General features: G+C 35.9%; 1 protein-coding gene across 7 annotated transcripts in view; it reads left to right on the top strand.

Annotated features, from left to right (window-relative positions):
• LOC112052131 (tsukushi) overlaps nt 1–26,001 on the top strand; it is a 115,846-nt gene extending 89,845 nt beyond the window's left edge. For all 7 annotated transcript variants that reach the window (XM_024091080.2, XM_024091083.2, XM_024091082.2 and 4 more), the window contains one exon: nt 21,708–26,001. In XM_024091080.2, the coding sequence (XP_023946848.2) occupies nt 21,736–23,466 (1,731 nt within the window). In that variant the 5' untranslated portion in view covers nt 21,708–21,735 and the 3' untranslated portion in view covers nt 23,467–26,001. The remainder of the gene's footprint in view (nt 1–21,707) is intronic.
• Nucleotides 26,002–27,385: the final 1,384 nt, after the last annotated feature.

Raw genomic sequence — 27,385 nt, 5'->3', positions numbered from 1 at the left:
GCGAAAACCTGGCTTGGCTCAGCTAACCTATGTGGTGTGGCAAATACTAAAAAAATCCTTTCTAGAATAAAAAAAAACTAAAAGATATTATTTTTAAAATGTGGATTAATAATATTGTCCTTAATAAATTTGAAAATTGGTGACCCTAAACAAGGTGGCCTATTTTGTGCCTCGATCCTGTATGGGTTATGGTTTCTATGCTATATTGTTACCTTTCACGTCACCTTAATGGCTCCACGGAAGATCAGCGCGGTATCCTTACGGACACTGCAATATGCTGAGTGGTGACCCTTTTAGGATCACATCATGCAAGTTGCAATGTATTTTAATTTATTGTTTTTTTTTTCTCTCTTTTCTTTGTATGATGTGTATTCTAAATAAACTTTTCTTTCTTTCTTTCTTTCTTTCTTTCATGTTATAGGTAGGACAAGTCATTCAAAAGTTCTTCTACCCTACCGCTGAATAGCACGGTTATATGTTAATAATTTACCAAGTTTCCCTCAAAAATTATGTGTACTTACTCAAGTACAAGCTACGTGCGTAGAAGTTTGTTTATTTTATGTTAGATACATAAAAGGTACTTGTATATTCTACTTTACGTATGAAGAACATAAAGCTGATCCAATGGTATTTGGTACTAACAGGTAACTTCATTGATGTTCAATTTTTTCTATAAGAACCAGACCTCATTTTTCTTCATTTTATAGAATCTGATAATTTTGTAAGCTTATGCTCTTACCATACTTACTTCTACAGTACAGTAAGGTAACTAGTAGTTGAACCATGGTAGATTTGGGAGGTAGCTAACTTTATTCATCAAAGAAAAATGCATTATCCATTCTTATACTAGTGGACCCAGTCAAGCTTGGCTTTGACTTATCAAACTTCAAAACAACACCCCATTGGCTGCTTGGTTGGTGCAGTTACACAAGCAACCAATAAGGTTCAACCTACCGGCGACAAACATGAACCTTAGCAGCTTATTTATGAGAAATACAAAAGTAAGTTTGTTTGTTATGCTTTCACGGGTAAACCACAGAACCAATATCAAAAATTCTTTCATCAATAGAAAGTTACATTATCAGAGAGTTATCTCCCGTATTACAATACTATTGGGAACCAGGCGAGTGAAACAGCGAGGCGTCCGCTAGTAAAGGAGAAATGTACAGAACGCAAACACAGCTATAGTCAATACAAACTGTTTCACAATTTCAGCAATTCCTATAAATATAAATGCTCTATCCGAAAAATGTAGAGCGAATGTACACGAGCGATGTATAAAAATTCATTCATCTCTGCTTGAACAGATGCGCGGACAAACATAAAATATTCATAGGGATGGAATTGGAAAATTCTTCTTTTAGGAAGTTGATTAATAAATAATTCCCAGCAAAACGGTGGAATAGAATATGCATATTGTACGATTACCTCTGACCTAAAAAGTTTCTAACTTTTTGTTTGTTTCCGTTTTGCGATGCGAAGCTTTACTGCCCATCTGGATGGATCTGCATAAAGAATGGATGCATCCTGTTTTTAGAATTCTGCTATAAACATATAAGTGAAAAACTGACGAGTTTCGTGTTATTTTCCCGTCAACTGCCATTTTTTTTTAATATAATTAAGATTTGATATTTGAAGGAACGCCAGGCAAGCTATTTGAAAAGTATCACTGTACATTATGGATCATTTATTTCTCATTCCAATCAAATGACAGATAAGGGTATATATTTCTTATGCCGGGTCTCGTAGTAAAAGGAATTATTAAAAAAAAAAACACGGCTGTATACTCATCATCATCATCATTATAAGCTGTTGGACGTCCACGTCGACATAGGCCTCTTGCATGGACTTCGGTCTCGAGTCGTTACCATCCAACGGCTCCGGGCAATTCGCTCGATATCCTCAGTCCACCTAGTGAGGGGTCGACCAACACTGCGCTTTCCGATGCGGGGTTGCCATTCCAACACCTTGGGACATCAACGTACATCGGTTCCTCAAACTATGTGCTCTGCTCATTGCCACTTCAGCCTCAGGACTCGCTGAACAGATAGTGAGTTTGGTTCTGCGGATCTCCTCATTCCTGATGCGATTTCGCAGAGAAACTCCAAACATAGCTCGCTGCATCGTCGGTTAAATGACTTTTAGTCTTCTTATAGGTATACTCGTATACTATAGTTAAAAAAATACTTGTTTGTTGTTTTACAAAAAAAAATCCATTTAAATAAAATGGTATCGTAAAGCGTGGAACACATCAGCACGTCACGTTTCTAATAAAAAAATATATCCACGCTGTGGTCTAAAAAACCACTAAGAGTTCCGTTCGGATCAAATGTAGATTAAGCTAAATTTAAAACGTTCCCACCGTTTCGCTTGAACGCCCGTGAATATAACATTTCAAAGTTCCATAATTATTTTTCTCATGAACCAATACAACGATTAAAACATTCGTCACGATTTACACTGATTTAAGGCCTATGAGACGTGCGGTAACAACTAGGCTGCTTTGAGATTTACTGTAACATTTTTTGCTAAGACTACTTTTTCATGGTATAAACGGTACGTTAGTCTTTTAGTAACTGCAAAAAGTGAGATTAGCCATCACCAATTTCATATAAAACATAGCTAATTTATTTTTTAACAGATTTTAGGACCTGGTTTTTAGAAGAAGAACAATATTTTTCTGGTTTTTGGAATTAGATTTTACTAAATCTGATATTTATTTTTAAAATACCAGTTTTTCGGTTTGCTCTTAAGTCATTGCAGTAAGTAGAAAAAAATATTAGTATTTGGTTCAAATTACAGATAGTTACATTAAAAAAGGTAAAAAATTCAAATTTTATTAATAATTGTATTTATTATGATTGGTTATTCTTAATTTGTATTAAGGATTCAATTAATTTTTGCCTTATCAATTCTTCTGCTTGAGTCGTCGCACCTATTAATTGATAGCTTCAAAACTACTCCTCGTAGACAATAAAATAACGTAACGTAATCCGAGACAAAACAGTTCACAGACTTAGAACGACTATTAGAAAATCATTTATAACTCATATTGTATATTCATAAAAAGTCGATACTTTTATTTACTTTAATCTGCGGTTTCATGGTCCATATCCCAATATCTGTTTGAAAATTTGAATGTACCGCATCTGATATCCGATAACCGTCCAGTGGGTTAAGCACCGCATGTACGGTTTACCGCACACTTATCGTATTTATACACAAAATTCTTGAAGCTAAATTAAGCCGTAACACGTTACAATAAACGTCAATATCGCGTAATCCGATAAACTGGTAATCGATACTGCTTGGCTATATTACATAGATCATCGGATAACTGAGCACGGCCACTGTGGTAGACTTGGGGCGTCTCGTGGGAGTTTATAAACACCTATATACGTATTTTGACGTTTACGAAGGTTTCACGGGAACAAATTTTCGATTTGATCACGGTAATACAAAATAGATCATCACAAAACACGCATACAAGAAACACAATATCGATTCTGACGTCACTAGTCAGCATCATAAATACGCGGGCAAAATTTTCGAGACAAACTTAAACTGAACTTTTTTAGGCAACCCATTAACAATATATTTATTGACATATTTAATTTGATATTAAATACTTTTCTTCCAGTAAACAGATGGGTGAAGGTCGTCGCTAATTCGTAAATAGGACTAAATGGGGATATCTTCAAGTCAAAAGTAAATAGACAAGTCTGTTCCAACTGCATCTTCGCGTACTAGTCTACCACGCTGGCTCAATGCGGAATGGCAGACTTGGCATACGAAGAGAACTAAGAATTAGGTTTCCTCATGATGTTCTTTCACCGTTTTAGACAAATGATATTTAATTTCTTAAAATGCACATAACTGAAAAGTTGGAGGTGTATGCCCCGGACCGGATTAAAACCTACAACAATCTACCTAACAGACTACAATATAAGTACGGAAATATATTAGTAAAGATTTACAAAGGTCAGATTACTCAGGAATCCTATAAAGCCTGATAGGTCCGATGTGAGTCAGAGTAATGAGCAGACCTTAGTAAACACACGGGGAATGCTTGCATAAAGTGAACTCTAGCACCGCCATAATAATTATATACTTAGCGAGAAGACATGTTACAAAGCTTCGAACTCTCTCGGGGAAAGCTTTTACTGTATACTGAAACGTTAATAGAATAAATTACTTTGCCGTTAGTTACTAAGAAAGTACGTAATGTAATTTGAGAAGTGATGTATATCAAAGTTTCTTAATATCATTTATTGTATAAAGTTCAAAGTGAGTCAAAGAGTTAAGGTACAATTAATTGTCTCACGACTCAATCAATCTCGATAATTTGATTTTGTTAGTCGATTAAATGAATTCAACCTTTCTCACAATTATCTTGAGCTACAGAACTTCGTCCACGTAATCTCAATTTTTCACAAATCCCGCGGAAACCAAAAGATAGATAATACTCTGGCTTAACATATAGGCTACTTTTCACCCCGAAAAATTTTATGATCCCGCGGGGTTTGTCAAAAACTAAATATCACGCGGACGAAGCCGCGGGCCTCCGCTAGTAAATAACAAAAATCTTTGTCTAAAAGCAGTGCAGCTTTGTCTAAATAACAAAAATCTTTGTCTAAAAGCAGTGCAGTTAGCAGTGGTGCTACAAACGTTTGGCTGTTTGAATGCCTCTGTACCTTCAACGTCTTTGGCACTTTAGGTTCACTTGGCTATTTTAATGAATCCTGTTACTTTGTAGAAATGTTTCCAAAGACTTATAAAGGACAGAAACTACCGCTCTCTACTTCCGGCGCTCCGTGCAAGTTAAAAAAGTAGTACCAGTCTCTCTGGCTTTGTGTTTATAATTTAATTTGTTAAGTTTTTTAAATGAGTTAACAAGTTGCGTTTATGAGCGAACTCTTTGAAAGTTTGGTGAACAGTTTTGATTAATTAGAATAATTGAAATAAATAACTAACTTTGAATATTCTATAGTTCATTCATTATTATTATTTATTACTAGCGGCTGCGACTTCGTACGCGTGGGTTTCAGTTTTTAACAAATCCCGCTGGAACCATGGATTTTTCCGGGATGAAAAGTAGCCCGTGTTAATCCATAGTATTATATATTCCGTTCCAAATTTCAGCCAAATCGCTTTAGTAGCCGCTGCACAAAGGTACAAACTTACACACTTACCTACACACATATTTTCGCATTTAAGTGTATATCAGTGTGATGTGATGTGATGTGATGTGATCTTTTCTTTGACGCAGGTGTAATATTTTGTATTTTTTGTTTATTGTTATATTAGACTTCAAGTCTTCAAGAAACTTCGATACTTATTTGTATATCACCCTACAAACAAAAATGTATAAAACGATTAATTGAAACTAGTCAAGGTTTAAAACGAATATTCCAAGCGTGATACCATCTTAGACTGCACCGTCACTTAACATCAAGTTGGCTATTATATAAGTGTTCCTTATAATTAATTTATTACCTACTTGTTTCCTAGTAAGTTTATTAAAGATCTGACTTCACCGGACAGGAAATACCAACATAATATCCCGTTAATACTTCGCCATTATGACACTAATAATAATTCTTTCTAGATAATAATACTACATATTTTATTTTGTGTCTACAGTAATCTAATGTTTTAATGATTTTATCACAAAATTTTATCATACGACGAGCGGATACAGGTTATGCCTGTGTCCGTCATCGCATGATAAAATTTTATTTTTTTAATTTAGTGAGAAATAGTTTTTTTTTCGTCCGATTATATATTCTATGTTCCGATCCTATTAACATTTAAAAAAAAAACAACTTTTAGAGGTTTTTGGGTCTCATGATACCAGTTTTGTTTTTTCAAATTTTACACTTATTTTTTTTAAATATTTTACCTGATTTTACTTATGCAGGTTTAGATTAAAAATACAATAATTGTATAATCTCGTATTATTTACCTATTACCAGATATTTCTTTTAATTCAAAACGAAAATGAATTCTAAGGAAATGTACAAGTTGACTTTTGCATCAATTAATTAATGAGCAAGTAGTTCTCACGGGAAAGACAAATTCAACATCCTCAAGCCGTTGTATGAAGTCAGTAGGATGTATAAATCACATGCCAAAAGTTAAACAGACTCATTACACATTCACGTAACCGGTATTTTATGCATATTAAATTACCTATTGATATAATTTGCGCTAGAGATGCGCCGAAATACTCTTTAAAGAGTATTAGAGCTTTTTTAAAGAGTTTTTTCCATATTTTTGAAATATGACTAATATTCCCCTCCTCTCTAATTAGTTGTTAGTAATGAGTACGACAATAGTCCTGCGGGCGGAGATTGAACCTGTGACCTTTATGTGTTCTATCCAGGCCTATTTGCCTTTGAGGCTTCAATAAAAATCATTATGCTCTAATCAACATTATCGATTATTTGAACTTCTTTATCTTCTTTGAGTTAGCTGACTATAAAATAAGAACAACGATTTATAAGTGTCTGTCCAGTCAAATTAAGCTTCGAAACTTTTATACAAAGCCATATATTCTTAAAAGCCTAAAAGTATTGCTGTAACTAAAGAATATAAAACGCTAGAGGTGACGTGATTGTTATAATTTTTCGAGATGTTTGGCCTAGTACTCGTTATCAATAAAACCGGTTCCATATATGTGGTCAAAGAATCTTTATTTATCTTAAAGAATCATTTATCTTACAGAGAAACAATTATAAGTAAATCTTATTACAGTCAGCTCAAACATTTTTTTTTCTTTTTTTTTTCATATAAATAGTTGAAACAAAACTGCGCTGTTAGCGCAATTCTTGTATTTCGCACATAAGCGTCGAAGGAAACATCAATAATCTAATGAGAGTGCTATCGGTAGTGCGATGACCCCCGGAAGCAGCTGACAAGCGATAAGGCAGGTTCAAATCGAGACCATCCATCTTACGGTTACGCCATTCATGTTTTTCTTAGCGCGCAGGATGCGGACCCGCTAAGAATTCCATGTTACGTTACAGTTTCTTTTATGGCCACGACTTGTCCACTCGTTATCCGTCGTACTATTGCGGGACTAAGGAACGTTCGAATTCCAAAATAAGTTAAATTCAGTAGTGCAATTTTACAAAAGGTCCTGGCTAGCGGTTTATCCTACCTACTAATATTATAAACGCGAAAGTTTGTATGGATGTTTGGATGTTTGATGTACTACTGAAGCGATTTGACTGAAATTTGAAATAGAAATAGATTTTAATCTGGATTAACACATAGGCTACTTTTTATCCCGACATATCCATGGTTTCTCGAGATTTCCGAAAACTGATGATTTTGGTGATATGTTACTCTTTCACGCCTCGACTACTGAACCAAATTAGCTGAAATTTGGGATTAAGATATATAATAATAGCCTAGATTATCACATACTTTTCATCTCGGAAACATCCATGGTTCCCGAGGGATTTGTAAAAAAACTAAATTCAACGCGGACGAAGTCGCGGGCGTCTGCTTTTATAATACAAGGGCACATTTTTACTTAAATTTTAGAACATCTTTTATAAGTATGTGGCTCGCGGTTCATTTTACAAAAGTTTTAAATCTAAAAACAGTTATTATTTGTATTAATTGCAAGAATTAAACTTTGAGAGAGATAAAGTAAATGAGATTAACCTTTACAAAAACGAACGTAGCCAACATTTCTAAGAATTTATCTGCTAAATTGGAAGTAGTATTGATTGCGGATACTTTGGCCGTATGATGCTATCGCTGCCAAAGTAAATCGATTTTAGTCTTACAGCAATTGCAATCAGTGTCCAAAGGGTCGAATTTAATCAATTTTGGCCTTTGAGCGTCGCAAACCATTTGCAGATACGTCGATTAATAAATACCGTCTCAAAATCGAGATAGTTCCAACTTTAAATAGAAAAAGTAGGTAGCCTAGTTACAATTTTTTAAACGACAAAGTCTTACATCAATATGAAGGATAATTAATCTACTATTTATAGTAGTTACCTGCTTTTCTATTCAATAATATGTATGTAGCGTTTGATATACATGGCTGTACAGGAGTGCTTTAGATTCACTTAATTGATAAAACATTAATTGAAACCTGTAACTGAATGTGTACAATTAGACTGCAGTGGTTGTTAATTAAAATTAGAAATACATGTTGGGAGAATTAAACGCTAGTTTAGCATTTGAGAGCCGTGATAGCCCGCTGACTTCCGCCTCCGATTCCAAAGGGTGTGGGTCCGAATACGGTCTGGGGTATGCACTTCCAACTTTTTAGTGTGTATTTTAAGAAGTATCACGTGTCTCAAACGGTGAAGACTAACGTGTGAAATCATCGTGAGGAAACCTGTATACAGCGTGTGTGAATTTACTTAATTCTCTGCGTGTGTGAAGTCTGCCAATCCGCAATGGGCTAGCGTGGTGGACTATTGGCCTAACTAACCTCTCTCATTCTGAGAAGAAACTCGAGCTCAGCTGTGAGTAAAATATGGATTGATAATGTGGCATTTACGAGTAGTTACACACAGTACTTACTAAAAAGGGACTAGTAATTGACCCTAGTTTATTATTACGTAAATTCGAAACTATACAATACAAGCATACCCCCGTGATATTATAGTGGTAGGAATACGGGGGTAAAATATAGTTTAAAGCACTTACAACCAACGTAGCTATCGACAGGTACAAGATTTTTGTAAATTGATTCAGTAGATATGGGGATCATCCTCACAAACTGTATATCTTTATATTATTAGATTTAAATCTTATTGCTGATTTTTCATGTCTTAGTCATTATTGCCTTTTATAAAACTAAATCTCCAGAGCTATGAGCCAAAAGTCAGATTAAGTGAAATACTGTAACAGCACTGTATTCTGCATTCGAAAATCTTAAATTTATTCCGCTCAGCTCCTAACTTTATGTATCGTAAAACTGCAACGTAGATAGAGACAAGCTACGGAACAGAAGTAATATTTTTATTACAGCGAAACGCGTATTGCTTATCAAATCTTGCCATCGTTTTATCACCCGGAGCGAACGTGAGGTGTCGCGGAGGTAATCTCTACGTCAGCAGTGTAAAAACCTGCGTTATCCAATGCGGACTTGCGGGGCAGCTCGACTGAATGGTTTCAAATGAAATCCTTCCATTCATTCGCTCATTCATAAAACGCATTACCCTCGCCGGGTGCCCTAACCCCGTCTCGGCTGCAAATATAGGATACGATGGGGAGAATCCCTCATGCGCTTCAGTACGGAATGGGTAGTGAAATGTTGGATTTTGTTGAACGTTACGCTTACCAGGCGAGCTTAGCCGTTTGGGTGCGGGATTTGTGCACGGCGTAGCGTCTGGGTTTATTCGCCATAAGAATAACTATGAATATTGCACTTACTATATCATTATTATACACTAGCCAACGCCCTGCGGTTTCATCCGCGTAGTTCCCTTTCCCGTAAGAATACGGGGATAAAATATAGCCAATGACACTCACAAATAACGTGGTTTTCTAGTAGAATCGGCTCAGTACATCCCCTACAAACATGAACACTACAATATCTTCTGCGTAAAGGGCTACTTTCAAGATTTCATGTAGTGACCGAATTAGTTCGGCAGTACATAACTATTTTACTATATTATTATTTTTATTTATCATACCAAAGTTTAGCAGTTAATTAATTAACAACAATAATGCAGATTAAGTTAAATTAAGTCTGCTTAATATACGAGTTTCAGTATAAAGCTTCGCCGATAAAGATTCGCTCCACATTACATTCTATTAGGGCACTAAGGTTTTACATTACCCCAGTTAATGGAACCGCCGTTTTCATTATTTCCAATTGGCAATCCGCCATAAGAGGATACCAATTTTTATCTGTATAAAAGGCTCCATGAATATTGAACGAAGTCAAAGTGTTGGGCTTATTTTATGGGCTCGCGTTATTTATTGGGAACACCAATTTCTCACTATAAAGGAGTTCCAATGTATTTCGCGACTCATTTCCCTAAAACCCACTCAATTTAATAACCCTAAAAGAGCCGCTAGATATCTCACACGGATCTGGGGGATTTTGGGCTGCGTCGGCGTTTCAATGGCTTCCCAGTTGATAAGCCGTATCCAAGTGTTCACGAGGTATTTTATTATTCAGCCTCACCAAGTTCGCAGAGATGCTCCCGCGATAGGATTGACTAATTTTCTAGTATTTTCTCGGAACTGTCGCGGAGTCTTCATTAGGCCGGGGCCATTTGGCAGGCTTAGGGGTCGATTCGCGCGATATCACCGACGTAAGCACGTCATTTGCAGTTCTCTGAGCCGCTTCTATTAAAATACCACTGATTTTACTTCATCCGCCCAACATTATATTATGATAATATGATCGTATATTATAATTTCATATTTTTTAACTTTTTTTGTTAATCATTTGAAATCGATTCTTATTCTTGTTGGAATAATTGATCGCGAACCTTATAGTGAAAGAGTAGATTAGATATATTTTTCCGAAAGTAAATTTTTGACGTGACAACGTTTTATTATTCGATGGAGCTGGCTGCACACACGAAAAAAGATGACGTCATGCGTTGTTCCCCCGTTCAAGGGTTGCCAACTATTGTAACAAGAAATAAAGTATATTCTGGTCTATGAAGATTATTAAACAGTATTTTAGAAAAACGAACATTTTCATCTGAAAAATGCAACCATACCATCAGTATTTTCTTAAACTATCGTTCAACTATCGTCAGTAAACCGACTTTACAGACAACCGGTTTTTTTTTAATAATCGATAGGATAGTAAATATTAATACTTGTGATTTCATCAATATTTACATGATGGCGAGTGGTTTTTACGTGGCATAATATCGAAACGCTAAATCACTAGGCAGTCACTTGTATGCCTTTGCTATTGGTAACAACAACTAGAACCACAGTTAAATCCTAACACTTAGATTACAACTAACATATCAAAACTTACCTACTAAATCGATCCGAGCTGGGAATAGAACTCAGAACGTCTAAGTTATTAGGCCGACGTAATGCACTTTACATACTTACTAAGATTGTCATTTTATATAATAGACCGCAGTATTAGTTGGCTTTGATTTAGCAGAAATACTCTTTCTTTAGTTTGAAACATTTGGTGCAAACTATTAGTATATGGGTACCGATAGCAACACAGACTGTACATACAACTATGAGTATAAGCGTAGAGTCACGAACCCGACACTCCTATTCCTAAACGCCCTTGGGAAGGAACGTAGCCAGTTGTTCATAAAACAAAGTTTCTCTGCACGTTGACATGGGAAGAAGAAAACTTCATACAAACATATAGCGCAAGGCTGTCCCAAACTGGCCCGAACGAAGCATTCAGCGTCTGAGTATTTTTTAATCGAGTTAGTATACAAGCTTGCTTTTAATCCGTGCCGTTCGCTTTGCCCCAAATTCGTTCATTGACTATTCATCCGTGCGCCGCATCCAATCGAGGCGAGTTGAGCGTAATCCAAGCGATGAAAGTCAAAGCAAGCAAGTTGGTGTTCGCTTAAAGCGCTTTAGTTGGCGAGTTAGCACGTGGAGAGGCGACCTCGGAGCATCGCCATTACGGGCCAAGAGGCAAGTTTTGTGCTCGCCTCATGGACGATTCATCGACGCCACTCGTTAGGGCACACGGCTGAATGCCGCCTTAGCACTCCTCATTATTGCGTTTATAAAGGCGCCCATAGAGAAGCCTGATTCACTAAGACTCGCTTGGCTGCGATGAAAGAGAAAATGGGATTGTGTAGAGGTTTTGTTGGGGTGACGTTCTTTTTATCCTTTTAGCTATAAGTTGGTGTTGCAGGAAGGATCTAAAGAGCGATATTCCGCGGTAACTTCATGTATTGTGTTCGTAACGACGTGACATTTCTTTCTTTTTCACCAGACACAACGGTACAAAAAGGGAAGAGTTATGATTTATAATTTAACATTGTTTATTCTCATGTAGGCGTAACCAACAATTTTCTTGTAGTCTTTGTAAGCGAAATAATGTAATAAGTGAAAAAATTCCGGAAAAAAATATTTCATATCCATTGTTAGAGGGTCTGTATAATTTTTTTTTTTTTACAATTTGACCTTATTTGATAATTTTACAAATCTGTTCATAATAATAATTAGGTATAGGTAGTGACAGGGCAATGGGGTTCTAATCTAGCTTTGATTATTAAATCAATAACGTGTAAGGTTGCCACACATTTGATTTATTCCGGGATTTTCTTAAAAAAATTAATGAAAATTATTATTGTTTTTGAATCACTTTGTAAAGAGTTACAATGTTGCAATATGCTAAACTAAAACCACAAGTCAAGACAAGACAGATAAGAAAATTTTAGTTATGTTACCAACTATGAAATGGAATAATAGTTCTGGAATTAAATTAATAACATTCTATTTAATGACAGTGATATTTTAATCCTGGAGAACGATTATGCCAAATAACAAAAATTGGCGGACTAAAATGTTTTTGATACTTAAAGATTTTGGCTTTCTTTGGTTTGTTTTTCCTTACTCTTACAACTTGAGATAATAACAAGAATGAGTACTTGCCATTCGGTGAGACCCTTGTTAAACGAGCCAATCTTGTACAAAAAATAAAAATATTAATAAAAAAACATCCTGTCCGAGACTTGGTCACTCTACTGTTTAGGGAGTGAACTATTGGCAGGTGGGCCCCTCGTAACATTAAAATTGGTTGTCCGTGGCGAAATAGGGTGTGGACACTTTATCATCGTTTATTTAGATTACCTTTCATATAACCTTAATTAAAATGACCCAAAAGACCGATTAGATAACTAAAATAGCGAAGATATTTACGTAATTGTCCTATAATATTAGGTTTTTGAAGAAAATGTTTGTACAACAGAGAGTGGAGGGTTTGTTTTGGAAAATTGAAATATAAATTCAATTGTTTAACACCCTAGTTTCAGCTATAGACGGCCTGTACTTGCGTTATCATCTACTTATTTTTAAGGCTCTCTGCAGGCCTTTACTGTTTATTATACGAAGGGTAATTTTGAACTTAGACCCGCTATGCAGTTTTTTTTTTTTTTTTTATATTCTTTACAAGTTAGCCCTTGACTACAATCTCACCTGATGGTGGATGATGCAGTGTAAGATGGAAGCGGGCTAACTTGTTAGGAGGAGGATGAAAATTCACACCCCTTTCGGTTTCTACACGGCATCGTACCGGAACGCTAAATCGCTTGGCGGTACGTCTTTGCCGGTAGGGTGATAACTAGCCACGGCCGAAGCCTCCCACCAGCCAGACCTGGACAAGTTATCAGACTCATGTTAATGATGTTTGACTCTGAAAAAATAATCTTAATATATATAACCCAAGAGTGATTGACTGACATAGTGATCTATCAACGCACAGACCAAACCACTGGACGGATTGGGTTGAAATTTGGCATGGAGGTAGATGTTATGACGTAGGCATCTGCTAAAAAATTTTGATCAATTATACCCCCCAAGGGGATAAAATAGGGGTTGAAAGTTTGTATGGAAAGTCTGTCAACAGTTGTTCATAAATCATAAAAAATAAGAAATGTAAAATTATTCAAGATTTTTATTTTTTCAACCCCTATAGTGGTGAATTAGCGGTTAAAAGCTCCTAGTAATTATAATAACTATGACTGAGACTTTTATATATTGTAATTTGAAAAAAAAAAGGATTCCTTCTATTTTATGAACATAATATATTCAAGCATACAAAGTCGCGGATAAAACCCGGTTAATTTATAAAACTATTAATTGAATCCGCTGATTTCAATTTAAATGCAAACTCATTCCATTCTCAACTTTATCCGGAAGACGGGAAGTTCCGTCATTTATTCTCCAACAATTTAGTGTAAAGTTGCAATCGCTATGCGACCGTGTCACTCACTTTGGTTTTGTTTGCATCCGCCCGTACAGTCGGACTTCTTAGTCACAACTTTCCTCATTACGCCACTTAGAATCCGACGCCACTCTAACACATTGTAACTACTTGAGTATCTCTTAAATTTCGGATCTAATGAAGAACTCTTTTTATGACAAAGTCTTTGGAAAAGTTGTGTATAACTGGGACTGCGTTTGGAAGGATAAATAAATCAGGAAGAGTTAATATGTAGGTACTTAGATCTACTTTAATTTTAAGTTTTCGACTAATTATTATCACCATTATCTGATGATATTATTACCTGACATATCGAAAGTGCTTGCAAACTAAGCTTGATTGAAATAAATAATAATTTGATCAAAATTTAAGAACGCGGTATTTTTCAATGAAACAGTTTTTTACGTGATCATATGCATTTTTTTTTTGTAAATTAATGTTTAATTACGTTTGATTAATACTTATTAACTAACTAACTTAATAACTAGTTAACTATGGGCCTTATCAAAAGGCTCAAAATCATTCAGCGGGCGATGGAGCGAACTATGCTTGGAGTTTCTCAGCGTCGAATCAGAAATGTGGAGATCCGCAGACGAACCAAAGTCACTGACATAGCTCAGCGAGTCGCGAAGCTGAAGTGGCAATGGGCAGGCTACGTAGTTCGAAGAGCCGATGGACGTTGGGGTCCCAAGGTGCTGGAGTGGCGACCCCGCACCGGACAGAGGACATCGAGGATCGCAGGAAACCGCTGAATGCTGTCGGCTCGAGACCGTTATGCTTGGAGGTCCATGCAAGAAGGCTATGTCTAGTAGTGAACGTCCATCGGCTCATAATAATGATGATGAATACTTATGAAAAGAAAATAAATACATAAGTGATCTACCGTTCATATTCTTCTATTTAAACGTATTTTCCTCAGAAAACTTATATCCTGATTAGACTTGACTATTAGACTACAAGCCCTTGAACAAAAATTACCTGTGAAATGTCCCAATGTGAATAACGCTTAGAAGGCTGTTACTATATCAGAAAATAACTCTGAACACTGTGCCGACATTTCTGATCGGTACTCAGAGTTATTTTTTGATTGGGCTTGTAGTTTATATGATTCCTAGATTGATGGAAGAATGCATATTGTTGCATTTGTTTTTTTTCATCCCTATATAGGTACTGTTGTCAGATGCTGAATACTAAAGTTTCGGCAATGAACTTTAGAGACAATATTATGCTTGTTGTTCATGAATTCTGGTTAAAACTAGTTGTGGCTTTATTTGCAAAATATTTAGGTACAAATAAAGCCACAACTTCATCTACCAGTGTGTTTAAACTTTTAGTTTAACTAATCTAGGTGCGGCATCCCCTGGTGCATCGACTTTAACCGCAAACATAATGCATAACATTTAGAACATTGGGTTTTAAAGAATTATATATATATGCTGTTTTTTTGTCGTTTTTAAAATGATTTTAAGCAATAAATTAAAGAATATTGTATTATAAAGCAACGCAAACTTGCTAACTTGATCTGATTTGTCAACCTGAGGTATAGTTGCTATGTATGAATGTATGTGCTTGATGTAGGTACCTAATTTAGCGGCAGAAAAGCTTGGTTGTAGTACTTTTTTTTTTAATCTTCCGAGTTAACACGGAACTGGCACTAGATCGTGCTAACTGCCTCTAAATTATTTTTCTTTTCTTTTTCTCTTCCTTTTCCCTTTCTCCCCTTCTCATCATTATATTCCGGAGCATTCGTCTGTGTAGCTGCCACTCGCCTTGATTGTAGTACTACCCGGGACTGACACTAGGAGTCCTTATTAATATACCCTTACACTAATATATAAACTATACAAGTACGAACCATGCACTCGTAGGAAGTACAAGTAAAATTAAGCCTTAGCTGCTTCATATGAAACTATATGAATACAAAAAGCACCCAATATGCTGGTAATATTATCTATACTATTATTACAAAGCTGAAGAGTTTCTTTGTTTGGTTGAACGCGCTAATCTCAGGAACTACTGGACCGATTTGAAAAATTATTTCAGTGTTAGATAGCCCGTTTATTGAGAAAGGCCATATACTATATATTATCCCTGTATTGCTACGGGAACGGGAACCACGCGGGTGAAACCGCGCGGTGTCAGCTATAGTTTATAAACCGGAAACGAAGTTGCGGCATGCTTTATTCATAACGTAAATTATAGGAGTGTTTTATATAGTTTAAATATAATTAAATTATAGATTTTTGGTTATTATGAATTACACTCACTCAAACTATTTTCAATAATTTAGTACTCGTATATCATTGCAATAACAGCTAACAGATCGGTAGGTAACTATTTTAAAAACGGCAGCTCACGACTTAAGCAACTCATAAAGCGGTGAAGGCTCGGGATATTTTCTTAGGGGGAAGAGTGGTTAGCCGAGTTTTACACCGGGTTTTATTGTCCCGGTCCCTCGTAAACCGTCCTTTGTGTTAGTAATGTCTCAAGTTGTATTAACACCGTGATAACTTTAGTGGGTTCGGTATACTGTTGTACCATACCCACGATAGAGATGATGACAGTTTTTAAATTGTATATAAATTAGTAGTATGCTAAAAGTAAAGCAATTTTGTAAAAGTAACAGGGTATCTGCGATCATTACTTTCGGAGATACAGGGATTTGAAGGGTCAGATTTGCGGCGCTGCCGCGGATCCCTGAAAAACGCTCCATACCAAATGGTACGATTTATTGACGTCGTCGTTGTTTACTATTGGTACATCATATCAATGAACAAGCGTTAGAAAATTCAATTTAACAAAAAAACAGCAAAGTTATACTCGTAAAAGTATACTAAGCTAAGATAAAAATAAGAACATAATATGAGTTCGGGCTTGGAAGTATATCCAGAAAAACTAGATTCCAAAAAAAAAAGATTAAAAGTTGAATCCCATCAAAAGACGCCGACGACGACGAGACGACGAAGAAGAGATAATTATCTTAATAAATATAGAGAGTATATTTATGTTAATAAATATACTAATTATAAAAATACTAAGTACAAACATACTAAGTATAACCATCATGACGTCTTTCCATCTTTATTAATCTTTCAAGACCAAGTGGTCTGGTACCTTAGTGGAAAGGAAGGTGTTGTTGCTTCGGAGAAAATGATCGATGCTTTATGCTCCTGATAATTTAAATGGGCCGATAATACTGTTATTCATAGGCGAGGAGGCTTGATATTCAATTTGAAACCGGGACGGTGTTTAGTAAATTACGGGCGGCTCTATAACAGTAATTATTATTATTATTATTATTGCGGTACGTTTGTTGATTATAGCGCAATATTGTTAGAACAAATCGTTATTAAGCGTCGCTCTTGTATAGGTACACTGTTGTAGTAAATCAATGCGCGTCCTAATTGTCATTCAAATTTATATATAGAAATAATGTACATGTATATGTATACATTCTATACATATACATATAAATAGAAATAATGTTTATTCGCTTGCATAACCTACTAATATTTTAAACGTGAAAGTCTGTATGGATGTTTGTTACTTTTTAACGCAGCAACTACTTAACCGATTTGCCTGAAATTTAAAACGAAGATGGATTATATCTTGGATTAACACATATTTTGCATCCCGGAAAAATCCATGGTTCCCGCGGGATTTGTGAAAAGTGAATTTGCTTCCGCTAGTTGTATACATAAATACATAAATATGTATGTACGAACACACCGTAAGAATACGGGAACAGGAACAACGCGGGCAAAACCGCGAGGAGTCGGCTGCTGTACTATGAAGATGAAACGTTCGTGAATTTGTGAGATTGTTAGGGGTAATCTTTAAATCTACTGAACCGATTTTCTGAAAACTCTTTTAACAATAAGCCACGTTATTTGTAATTGTCAAAGACTATATCCCCACAGGCACGGGAACAACGCAGGATACGTATTTAGGTATACAAAGCTTTCGTGTAACTTCCCACTCACTTTAGCGGATTCCGTTGATTAGAAACTTCGCAAATCATATTCAATGGATTTCGGGAAAGAATTAGAAGTCCATTAGACTTATCAAAATCTTCTCTTTATGTCAAAACGGCCGCCAAACTTTCCAATACGAAAACATTTAAATTCCATTACAGTCTAAGAAAGCAAAACCAAAGTTTGATTCACATTCGTTTTTATGAAAGGCAAATTAATACAGGGCCGGTGCTCATTTCGCCGTCTGTTCCGATGGGGAAGAATTTTCCAACAAATTTAGCGGTTTCGATCGATGACGTTTGTAATGGAAAAGTTCAATAGGCAACAACAAAGGCCGATACAAGTTAACGAAGCTCACGAAAGCGAAATTCACGACGGCAGCGCACCCTGGCGGACAGGAAATTAAAAGACAAAGAGTGCCGCTCAGAACAATGTTGCCTCGGAAATGGAGGGCGTGCCGACTGCCGTCCCTTTCGCTTCTTTATCAGGGGCCGCTTAACCGCGATCACCTCAGACCAACTTCAATGGTGATTCGGTGTTATTAAAAGTCATTATACCCTTTAAAGTGACAGTTATGACACCAATCTACGCTCAATAGTCACGACAGACGCTTTCACAAATGCTATTTACTTTAACCATATTCGGATGGCAATAACATTTGCATTGAACTATGGAACTGCATTGAGGTTGTTTATTATGAAAATGCATCTTATTTGAGGATGTTCCAGTATAATTGAAAGGGATGGATTATTAGCTATGTTAATTTTCTCTCAAATTAAAAGCTTCTGTTTCTTCCTATTTTACTACGCTTGTTGTTCAAAGATGTAGGTGAGTTTGAAGGCCGTAAAAAATAATGTCTCTATTACCTTGAAACTATACAAGGCATAAATGCAAAAAACTGCCTACCTTGGGAACTCATTACGAACAAGTATTTGAAAACGAATTTTCCATTTTTAAGTGCACGCCATACTCCTGTAGCTATTAGAAACCTTTTAAAAATAATATGATTTATATTTGAAGAATTTGAATAGATGCCCATACAATATATGCCTACATTTAGGCATATATTGTATGGGCATCTATGTTTCTTCATGTGATTAAATGGATACTTTTGGAATATACCGGAATTAATCCGGGCTTTATAAGGGAATCTCTAATGTGTATCGAATGAGCGTAGACATATGGTTTCTGTAATTCAGACAAGCTGAGGTAATCCATTCGTACAGGACGATATCGGATTTCTAAGGGAGAGACTTCTCGCGTCCTCCGGGAAGTGTTTGAGTCCTACCAACATTACTTCGAAATATTTAATTAAACAGTGTCAATGCTCAGTATTATTCAATTTTATACTACGTGCTTGACATTTTATTTTTATTTTTTTAAATACAACATGACTATATTTAGATTATTATACAGTCAAAAATTTAACCAAGATTAAAATTTCAAAATAGCAAACTTAAAGCTAATTTTAGTGAAAATCAAATAGTTAATTCGATTGTTACTCGTATTCAAAACTTAAATTTAATATTACGCTGACTTGCGCTTATCCATCAAAAGTTTATCTTCTAACTTTGTCAGCTATTTCAGTTGACTGTTGATTCAATCAGAGTTTCGCAAACCGAAGTCCAATAGGTTCTAGTGTTTATTTGCATAGCGAATGTGTCGTTATGAGTGTTTAGCGAAAACAGAGGGACTGTAGCTGCCGTTAAGCCGAGGATAACTGGCAAAGCGACGGGATGAACTCTATAATCCTGACGCTGTTTCCTAATTCAATTTGCATTCGGAATCAAAAACTTTCCGTGACACTGTTTTGCATTATTAATACTTTGGCATGGCGTGATCTCTCGAGGCGCACTAGAAGACATAAATTGAATTCCAACCTTCGCAATTAGTTGGTCCCGCGCGTGAAAACTTTCGAGATCGTTCGCCTTCGTTAACAGATGTTACGGCGCTATTCATTATACATTCCGTCGAATTGTAAAGCCGAACATTTAATTTAAAGTACCAAACGCTCCTCTGTTAAACATGGAAGCATTTTGTAAGGTATTGTGCAATCATTTGGGCGTCCGCGGATTAGTGAAACGGGATCTAGCCTCTAGCTCGGAATTTATAGGGAGCATTCATCTTAAAGTGGACCGCGTAGTACATAATGGATAGGCAATATTTCCCTCAAATGGCGTACTCGGAACTAGCTGGGATATTAACCCTAACGCATATGTATTTTTGATATATGAGGGTAATATACAGAATAATAAACGTTGCCTATTGATTTCATTGCCTGTACCATTCTGAATAAATTCTCATTTTAAAAAGGTCAATCATCCGACGTTCTGAAATAAAGGCTTCTCTGGTTCAAGGCCTTTGTTCGAGGGCAAAAGGTTGAAAGGTCATTGTTTTATGTTCGCGGCTCAAGGAAACTAGCTTGAATATAAAACAACTAGCTGACGCCGCGCGGTTTCGCCCGCGTGGTTTCCGTTCCCGTAGGAATAGGGGGATAATATATAGCCTATAGCGTTCCTGGATAAATGGGCTATCTAACACTAAAAACTTTTTTTTTTTTTTTTATAACAAAAAAATAAAAATCCGGTCCTGGGCATGCATCTCCAACTTTTCAGTTGTGTGCATTATAAGAAATTAAATATCACGTGTCTCAAACGTTGAGGGAAAACATCGTGAGGAAACCTGCATAACCTGCACCTGACAATTTTCTTTAATTCTCTATTTGTGTGAATCCGCATTGGGCCAGCGTGGTGGACCAATTGCCCTAACCCCTCTCATTCTGAGAGGAGACTCGTGCTCAGCTGCCGAATATGGATTGATAATGATGATGATATAGGATAATAAACATAATGTACGTAAGATATTCTTATAAACAATTTTTTTGAGACACTAATCTTAAGTATTGTATTGCAAGCAATTTGAATGTTAAAAGTTACTAAAGCTCTGATGTTGTAAAAGCAAAAAATGTCTTTTATTGCATTAATTTGGGTAACCATCCCCCAACACAGGAGATGTAAGGTGTGTTTGTTATCTGCACTCCTCGGTTGAAATTTTATTAAGATCGCGTCTAATGATAACGTTGTAAACATTTTTTATTTCTCCCATTCTAAGGATTTTCACCGGCGTTTTATTTTAAAAGGAAATTACGAAAGCGATGTATTACTTCAAAGCGAAAAATATCAGCGGAACGAGATTTTCTTTTATTCAAATAATTCCATCTAATGTTTAAGGCCGTTACTGTTAAAGGGTATGATTAGGTGGGAAACTTTTTATAAATTTTTGCAACCTATTATGTTTTGTTGCCTGCCTCGTTGGTCCAGCCTATATGATTTTAGATTACGATGTCCTAAGTTCGAATCCTGGGTCGGGTTATATGATGAGATAAAGAATTTTTGTTTTTTCTAAGAAATTGCAGTTAAAATTCCCGGAGTTGGGAAGTTGGTAACACCTCCGTGCCTCGAAGTGCTCGTTATGTTGTCCCGCACTACAAAGTGCAGTGTTGGTAGACCCTTACCAGGTGGACTGATGATCTGATGACTGATGATGATGATGATGATGGACATCAAGCGAGTCGCAGGGATTCGCTGGATGCATGCGGCTCAGTATCGTGATGTTTGGAAGTCCCAACAAAAGGCCTATATCCTGTAGTGGACGTCCATCGGCTGATATGATGATTATCCCTCTAATTGGCCAACCCGCATTGCAGCAGCGTAGTGGATCTAAGCTCCATATACCTTTTTCCCATAATGCAGCCTAGCCCTGTATTGGTTTGTTGAGAGTGATGATGTATCTAATGAGTCTTTTTCTGTTCATTGCAGGTCCCAGGTGGCGTATACATGAGATGTTATGGGCTCACGCGGCATAGGAAAGTGGCGGTGGTTGGTGGTAGTAGCGGCGTGGGTATGCGGCGCTACCGCGAGGACCCTGTGTCCACCGCGATGTGCGTGCGACGACGCCATGCGAGCTGCGTCCTGCGCCAATGCAGGCCTCGAAATAGTCCCCATACAACTCAACCCAGAAGCAACGCACATCAATCTCACCCACAACACCATTGCAGACCTTCTATACACCTTCGCCTTCTACACGCAGCTGACAATCCTCGACATCTCCTACAACAGAGTACAGGATTTAGGTAGTAAAAATTTCGACAACAACATGGAAATGACCCACCTCAACGTAAGCCACAATGCGCTCAAGAAACTAGACAAAGACACCTTCGTAGGTTTGAAGAGATTACTTGACTTGGATTTATCAAATAATGATATATCAACCATACACCCGCAGACATTTAAGGACCTCGCCGTTTTAGAAAGGCTCGACCTATCAAACAATAGATTAGTGAGTTTCGAGGCCGAAACGTTCGAGCCCCTATCGTCGCTTAAAATTTTGTCGCTGAAAAACAACTCCATTTTAGAAATTCCATCGACAAATCTGTTCTATGTGATCCGTTTGGAATATTTGGACCTATCTGAGAATTTAATTCAGCAAATAGATAAACATGGAATTCCATATTTGAAAGAGTTGAAGCATTTAGACTTTAAAAACAATATAATTGAAAGCGTTGATCAATTGGGCTTACACAATTTGCCTTCTTTACGCCATTTGGATCTCAGCGATAACAATTTGACATCCATCCCTACATCTGCTCTTTCTAAACTATCAAACTTATCTCATTTGTACTTAAGCGGAAACTTCTTTCATAACATTTCGTCATTGTCTTTCCAGAGCCTATTTCACCTGAAACATTTACACTTGAGTAGAATTTATGACTTAGAGAAGATAGATTCTAGGGCTTTTGTAGATAATATTAATTTGCAAAAAATATGGATGAACGAAAACGTAAAAGTGAGGGAAGTACCATCAAGACTGTTTCACGGAAACCCGAAGTTAACGCACATTTACATTAGAAACAATGCACTGGAAACACTCGAAGCTTCCCATTTTCCAATAGACACGCTTCAAGAACTCGAAATATCCGGCAATCCATTTGCTTGCAACTGTTCTTTATTATGGCTTTGGAAATTAGGAAGGAACAGTGAAATACGTGGTAAAAAGTCTGACAATACAAGTGCCATACTTAAAATAGATTACGAAGATGTAAAATGTTCTTCACCGGGACATTTGAAAGGTGTTTTATTTGTACAAATTCCAGAATCTGAATTTGGATGCTCAAATGGATGGGTGGTAGTCGCGGTTGTGGTGCTAACTGTAAGTATAATTATAAGTGTGGTCGGGGGGGTATTGTATTTCATGGGTCCGCTAAAACGATGTAAAGGTGATAAATCAAAGCAAGTAATGACGAGTGTCATGTTAAATGGCGATGTATCGAAAATAGGAAACGGCTTAGGTTATTCCACGCGTAGTAGAGAACAAGAGACAAAGAGAGACGTCGACCGATATCTTATGATCGGATCAACGGTCACAAATAACTTTCATTCATTAAATCCACCGTGGAACAGTGTTGACAAAAGTCCTTATTATCAAGAAGATAGCGAAGAGCATATTTATCAACAGTTTGCGTATGAAACAATACCTCACCATAGGACCCCAGAGAAACCGCACATAGTGTACGTTTAACAAAAGTTTTATACAACGGACAATTTGAAAAACGTATTTTCATGGCTTCGTCGCATTATGAAGGACATTTAAAATATGATAGTGTTCGACGGAGTCAATGATTTCTGCAATAATGTAAATAGTGATGTTTAAAATTGTAATATGTGATAGCTTTGTACATAGATATGTAAATATAAATAATTTTTACTGATAAAGACAATCTCGATTTTGTAATAAAATTATTTAGTAATATTGTATCCTTGATCCTCGAATTATTTCGCCAATTATTGTAATGATGCATTATAAGTGAAAGAGGTAGAGCAGTATGATGGCAATAACACAATGGCAATAAAAAAAAATATTTTAAGTAACCACAATAATTAAAATACATGATAAATACACACAATAATAATACGGTCAAGCCCAAGCGTGTGTGCAAACTATGCAACTCAATTAAGGCTAAGTTACACAAAGCAAGTTTCCCTAGACTACAAAATCACCATGATGTCAATAATTATATTTACAAATACTACATACAATAGTTCAGTGTATTAAAAATAGATGTTAAATTTGTGTATTTTGTCTGTAAGAACATGATCACCCAAACGTAGCGAATTGGTGTGTTTATCACAGCTCAAATTAGCCAATTATCCAACTATTGACATGGATGCCTCTTTTTGACTAACATCACCCTGTTCATTGTACTCGTATCTACCTCTCTTCACTTATAAGATTAATATAGAAGTGTCTGATTGAAAATAAAAATAGGTAAACTGAATGAAGTGCAGACGTGACTTAATGTACAGATATTATATATCTAGATCGTTTTGTTTTCTAGTTCCTCTCCCTTATGAATCCATTTGTAAAGATATTTAAAAAAGTCATGTCATGTATGTAATTATATGGACGAATACTCATGTATAATTGCATAGTTAGGTATACATATATTTTCAGAATTAGAACACCAAACTTAATGAGAACTTTGTACAAATAATTATGAGCAATATAGGGTTACTAATTTCAAATACTATAATAATATGTTAATTTTTATTAAAGCATTGTTATAGCGTAAATCGTATTTAGTGAAGAAAGGTAACAGAATGAATTAATCTGTTTTTGAGTACTGCTTAGTAAAACATAGCCTATCTACACAGCACACGACACTAGAACATTTGTTTATATTTAGTAAGAGGACACCATTTACAGTATTTATTTTGAAATTAACATTGTACTTTAAATACTACAAATATACGAAAATTAAAGATTTGATTGTTTATACGTGCTAATCTTTGGAAACTACTGTAATTTTGATTAGAGTATTTTTTCAATAAAAATCCATCAAGTTATATTCATTTTCATTGTCAACCCATCTTCGGCTCACTGCTGAGCTCAAATCTCTCAGAATCAGAGGGGTTAGGTTAATAGTCCACCACGCTGGCCCTATGCGGATTGGCAGACTTCACATACGCAAAGAATTAAGAAAATTCTCTGGTATGCTATTAAGAACTATTATTTATTTATTTTTACTTTCACGGAAGATAACCAGGCCAACTATTAAGTGTAAATCAGCGTTAATATGCAATTTGTACACGTACAAAATTTGTATTTGAAAACATAATTTTCCAAGTTAAATAAAAAAAAGCAAAATTCAAATATTTCTATTAGGCTAGTTTACAAGCACTTTGAAAACGACAAGTTGTGTCATGATATAATGGTGGTAGTTAAAGGCGAAAACTTAAAATTAAAGTTACGAGGTTGCAAACGAGAAGATATTATATGATCAGATAGTCTGCAATTTTTTCTGATTTATTGTATACTTTGTATGAATTTTTTAAATAACAAATGTTCTAGTGTGTCCACAATTTATCGTAAATAATATACATAATATGAACCAGTTGCTCTGATGGTGAGGGGTACAAATGAAATAAGGACATTATTTATTGGCTATTTTTGTAGGTTCATTTCAAGAGACTTTATTTGAAATATTATGTTGGAAAGATATTAAATTAATATTTTTATACTTAGGGAATATTAATTGTATGTTCTGTATGGTTCTCAGTTTCTAGCTAGACGCAAATTTGCCTATACGTTACGCGTAAGCGCCTAAGCCATTAAACAGAATTATTTATAATGTCTTTCACCAAAGGAAAGCTACATTATCAGCGAGAAATATATGCTATATTTTATCCCAGTGTTTCTAAGGAAACGGTTAATATATTTATCCTAATGTTTGTACGGGAACGGTTAACAAATAATTCAATAACAATGCCTAACATAATCTATTCGTATTATAGCTAGAAACTTAGGACCATGCTCGATAAAAATAATAGCTAAAAATTAACCTTGCAGTATACTTTTTTCTATATATTATCTCATATACGTTTCATAAAACTATGCCTACTTCATAACCAACATTATACCTATTCAGTCGATAGTACAGTCATAGTGATAGTGTAAGACTATTTATACATACTTACTACTTTTAAACTTTTGTTATGAAACTTATTTAAATATATAATGCATTGAAACAAACGACAAATAAACAATTAAAACATTTTTATTCGATTTTTTATTTTTCTCATCCCTTGAAAGACAACAATTAATATTTAGTGTTGGTTTCTAATCAACAACAACGGATATAGGAGGAGCAGAACCAAATTAATCCCAATTCCCACACACAATCCCGCAGAATATTAACCAAGATCCGGTGATCCGTAGACATAATGGGAAATGATCCCTTGCAGGCTGCATTCAGGGTCGTCCCTCCGGCACCATAACGTGGTGTCGCGAAATAAATCTCACCGCCCTCGCTGAAATGATACAGCCTCCTGGCGGTCAGATAAGAGTCACAATACACGAGTCAATTGGTTGTTAGACATGTATTTATGCATTCCTAGCCGACTTCATCCACGTGGAAATCGTTTCTCTACCATTTTTCCTTAAATTTCTCGTTCTTCCAGCCCTTTCTCGCAAAATCCATTCTTAGCGGATGTCTACTGGCTATAAACAACCTCTCTGCCGAATTTCATCATCTACGTCAAAGTATTACAGTTTTCGAGATTTAGTGATGACCGTTTCGGTTTTCTATACTAATATTTATAAAGAGGAAAGATTTCTTTGTTTGTTTTGTTTGGCTCTGAAACTACTGAACTGATTTGAAAAATCCTTTGACTACCCCCGTATGTCTTCGGAAACAGGAACAACGCAGTTGAAACTGCGTGGTATCTGCTAGTAATCAATACTAATATATAAAGCTAAAGAGTTTGTTTGTTTTTTTTATTGATTGAATGCGCTAATCTCAGGAACTACTGGTCCGATTTGAAAAATTATTTCAGTGTTAGATAGCCCATTTATCGAGGAAGGTTAAAGGCTATATATTACCCCTGTATTCTCACGGGAACGAGAACCAGCTACCCTAGCTAGCTAACAAGCAGCTAACCAGCGTCAGCAAGTCTGCTAATATTTATATATGTATTTTTTGAGGTCTTGATGATTATCATATTTTAATGTTTGTAGATGTAAGTGATTCATTAATACACTAATTAACTTACGTAACTTTGGATCAAAAGGTCTTGATTGAGGTAAGGTTGAGCTATGAATTAAAATATCCATCCCCATGACTTGAAGTACACGTTTAGCCTTCTTTCCCGGTCATTATGAAAGTTAATTGAAATCATGTCTTCACTTTCTATACGAATCAATCCTGCAAAAACCTTACTTGTTACGGATTAAAGAGCTTATGGTAGGTAAGGTCGTAAAAAATAGTTTTTACTCAACACACCATTTCCAAATACTTTTTTTGAAATTGTCTTTCATCAGGTTTGGCCCTAACGCGTGGTGGCTGAAAATAAATCTTACCACCCCCACTGAACGAGTAACGACGCTACAGCCTGCCGGCGGTCGGATAAAAGGGTCTTTATTTTTTCCCGTTAAAGCCCTT

Source organism: Bicyclus anynana, chromosome 1, assembly GCF_947172395.1.
Source record: "Bicyclus anynana chromosome 1, ilBicAnyn1.1, whole genome shotgun sequence".
Taxonomy (NCBI): domain Eukaryota; kingdom Metazoa; phylum Arthropoda; class Insecta; order Lepidoptera; family Nymphalidae; genus Bicyclus; species Bicyclus anynana.
Note: the sequence above shows the minus strand (reverse complement) of the source record. Positions and strands in the feature narration are given on the sequence as shown.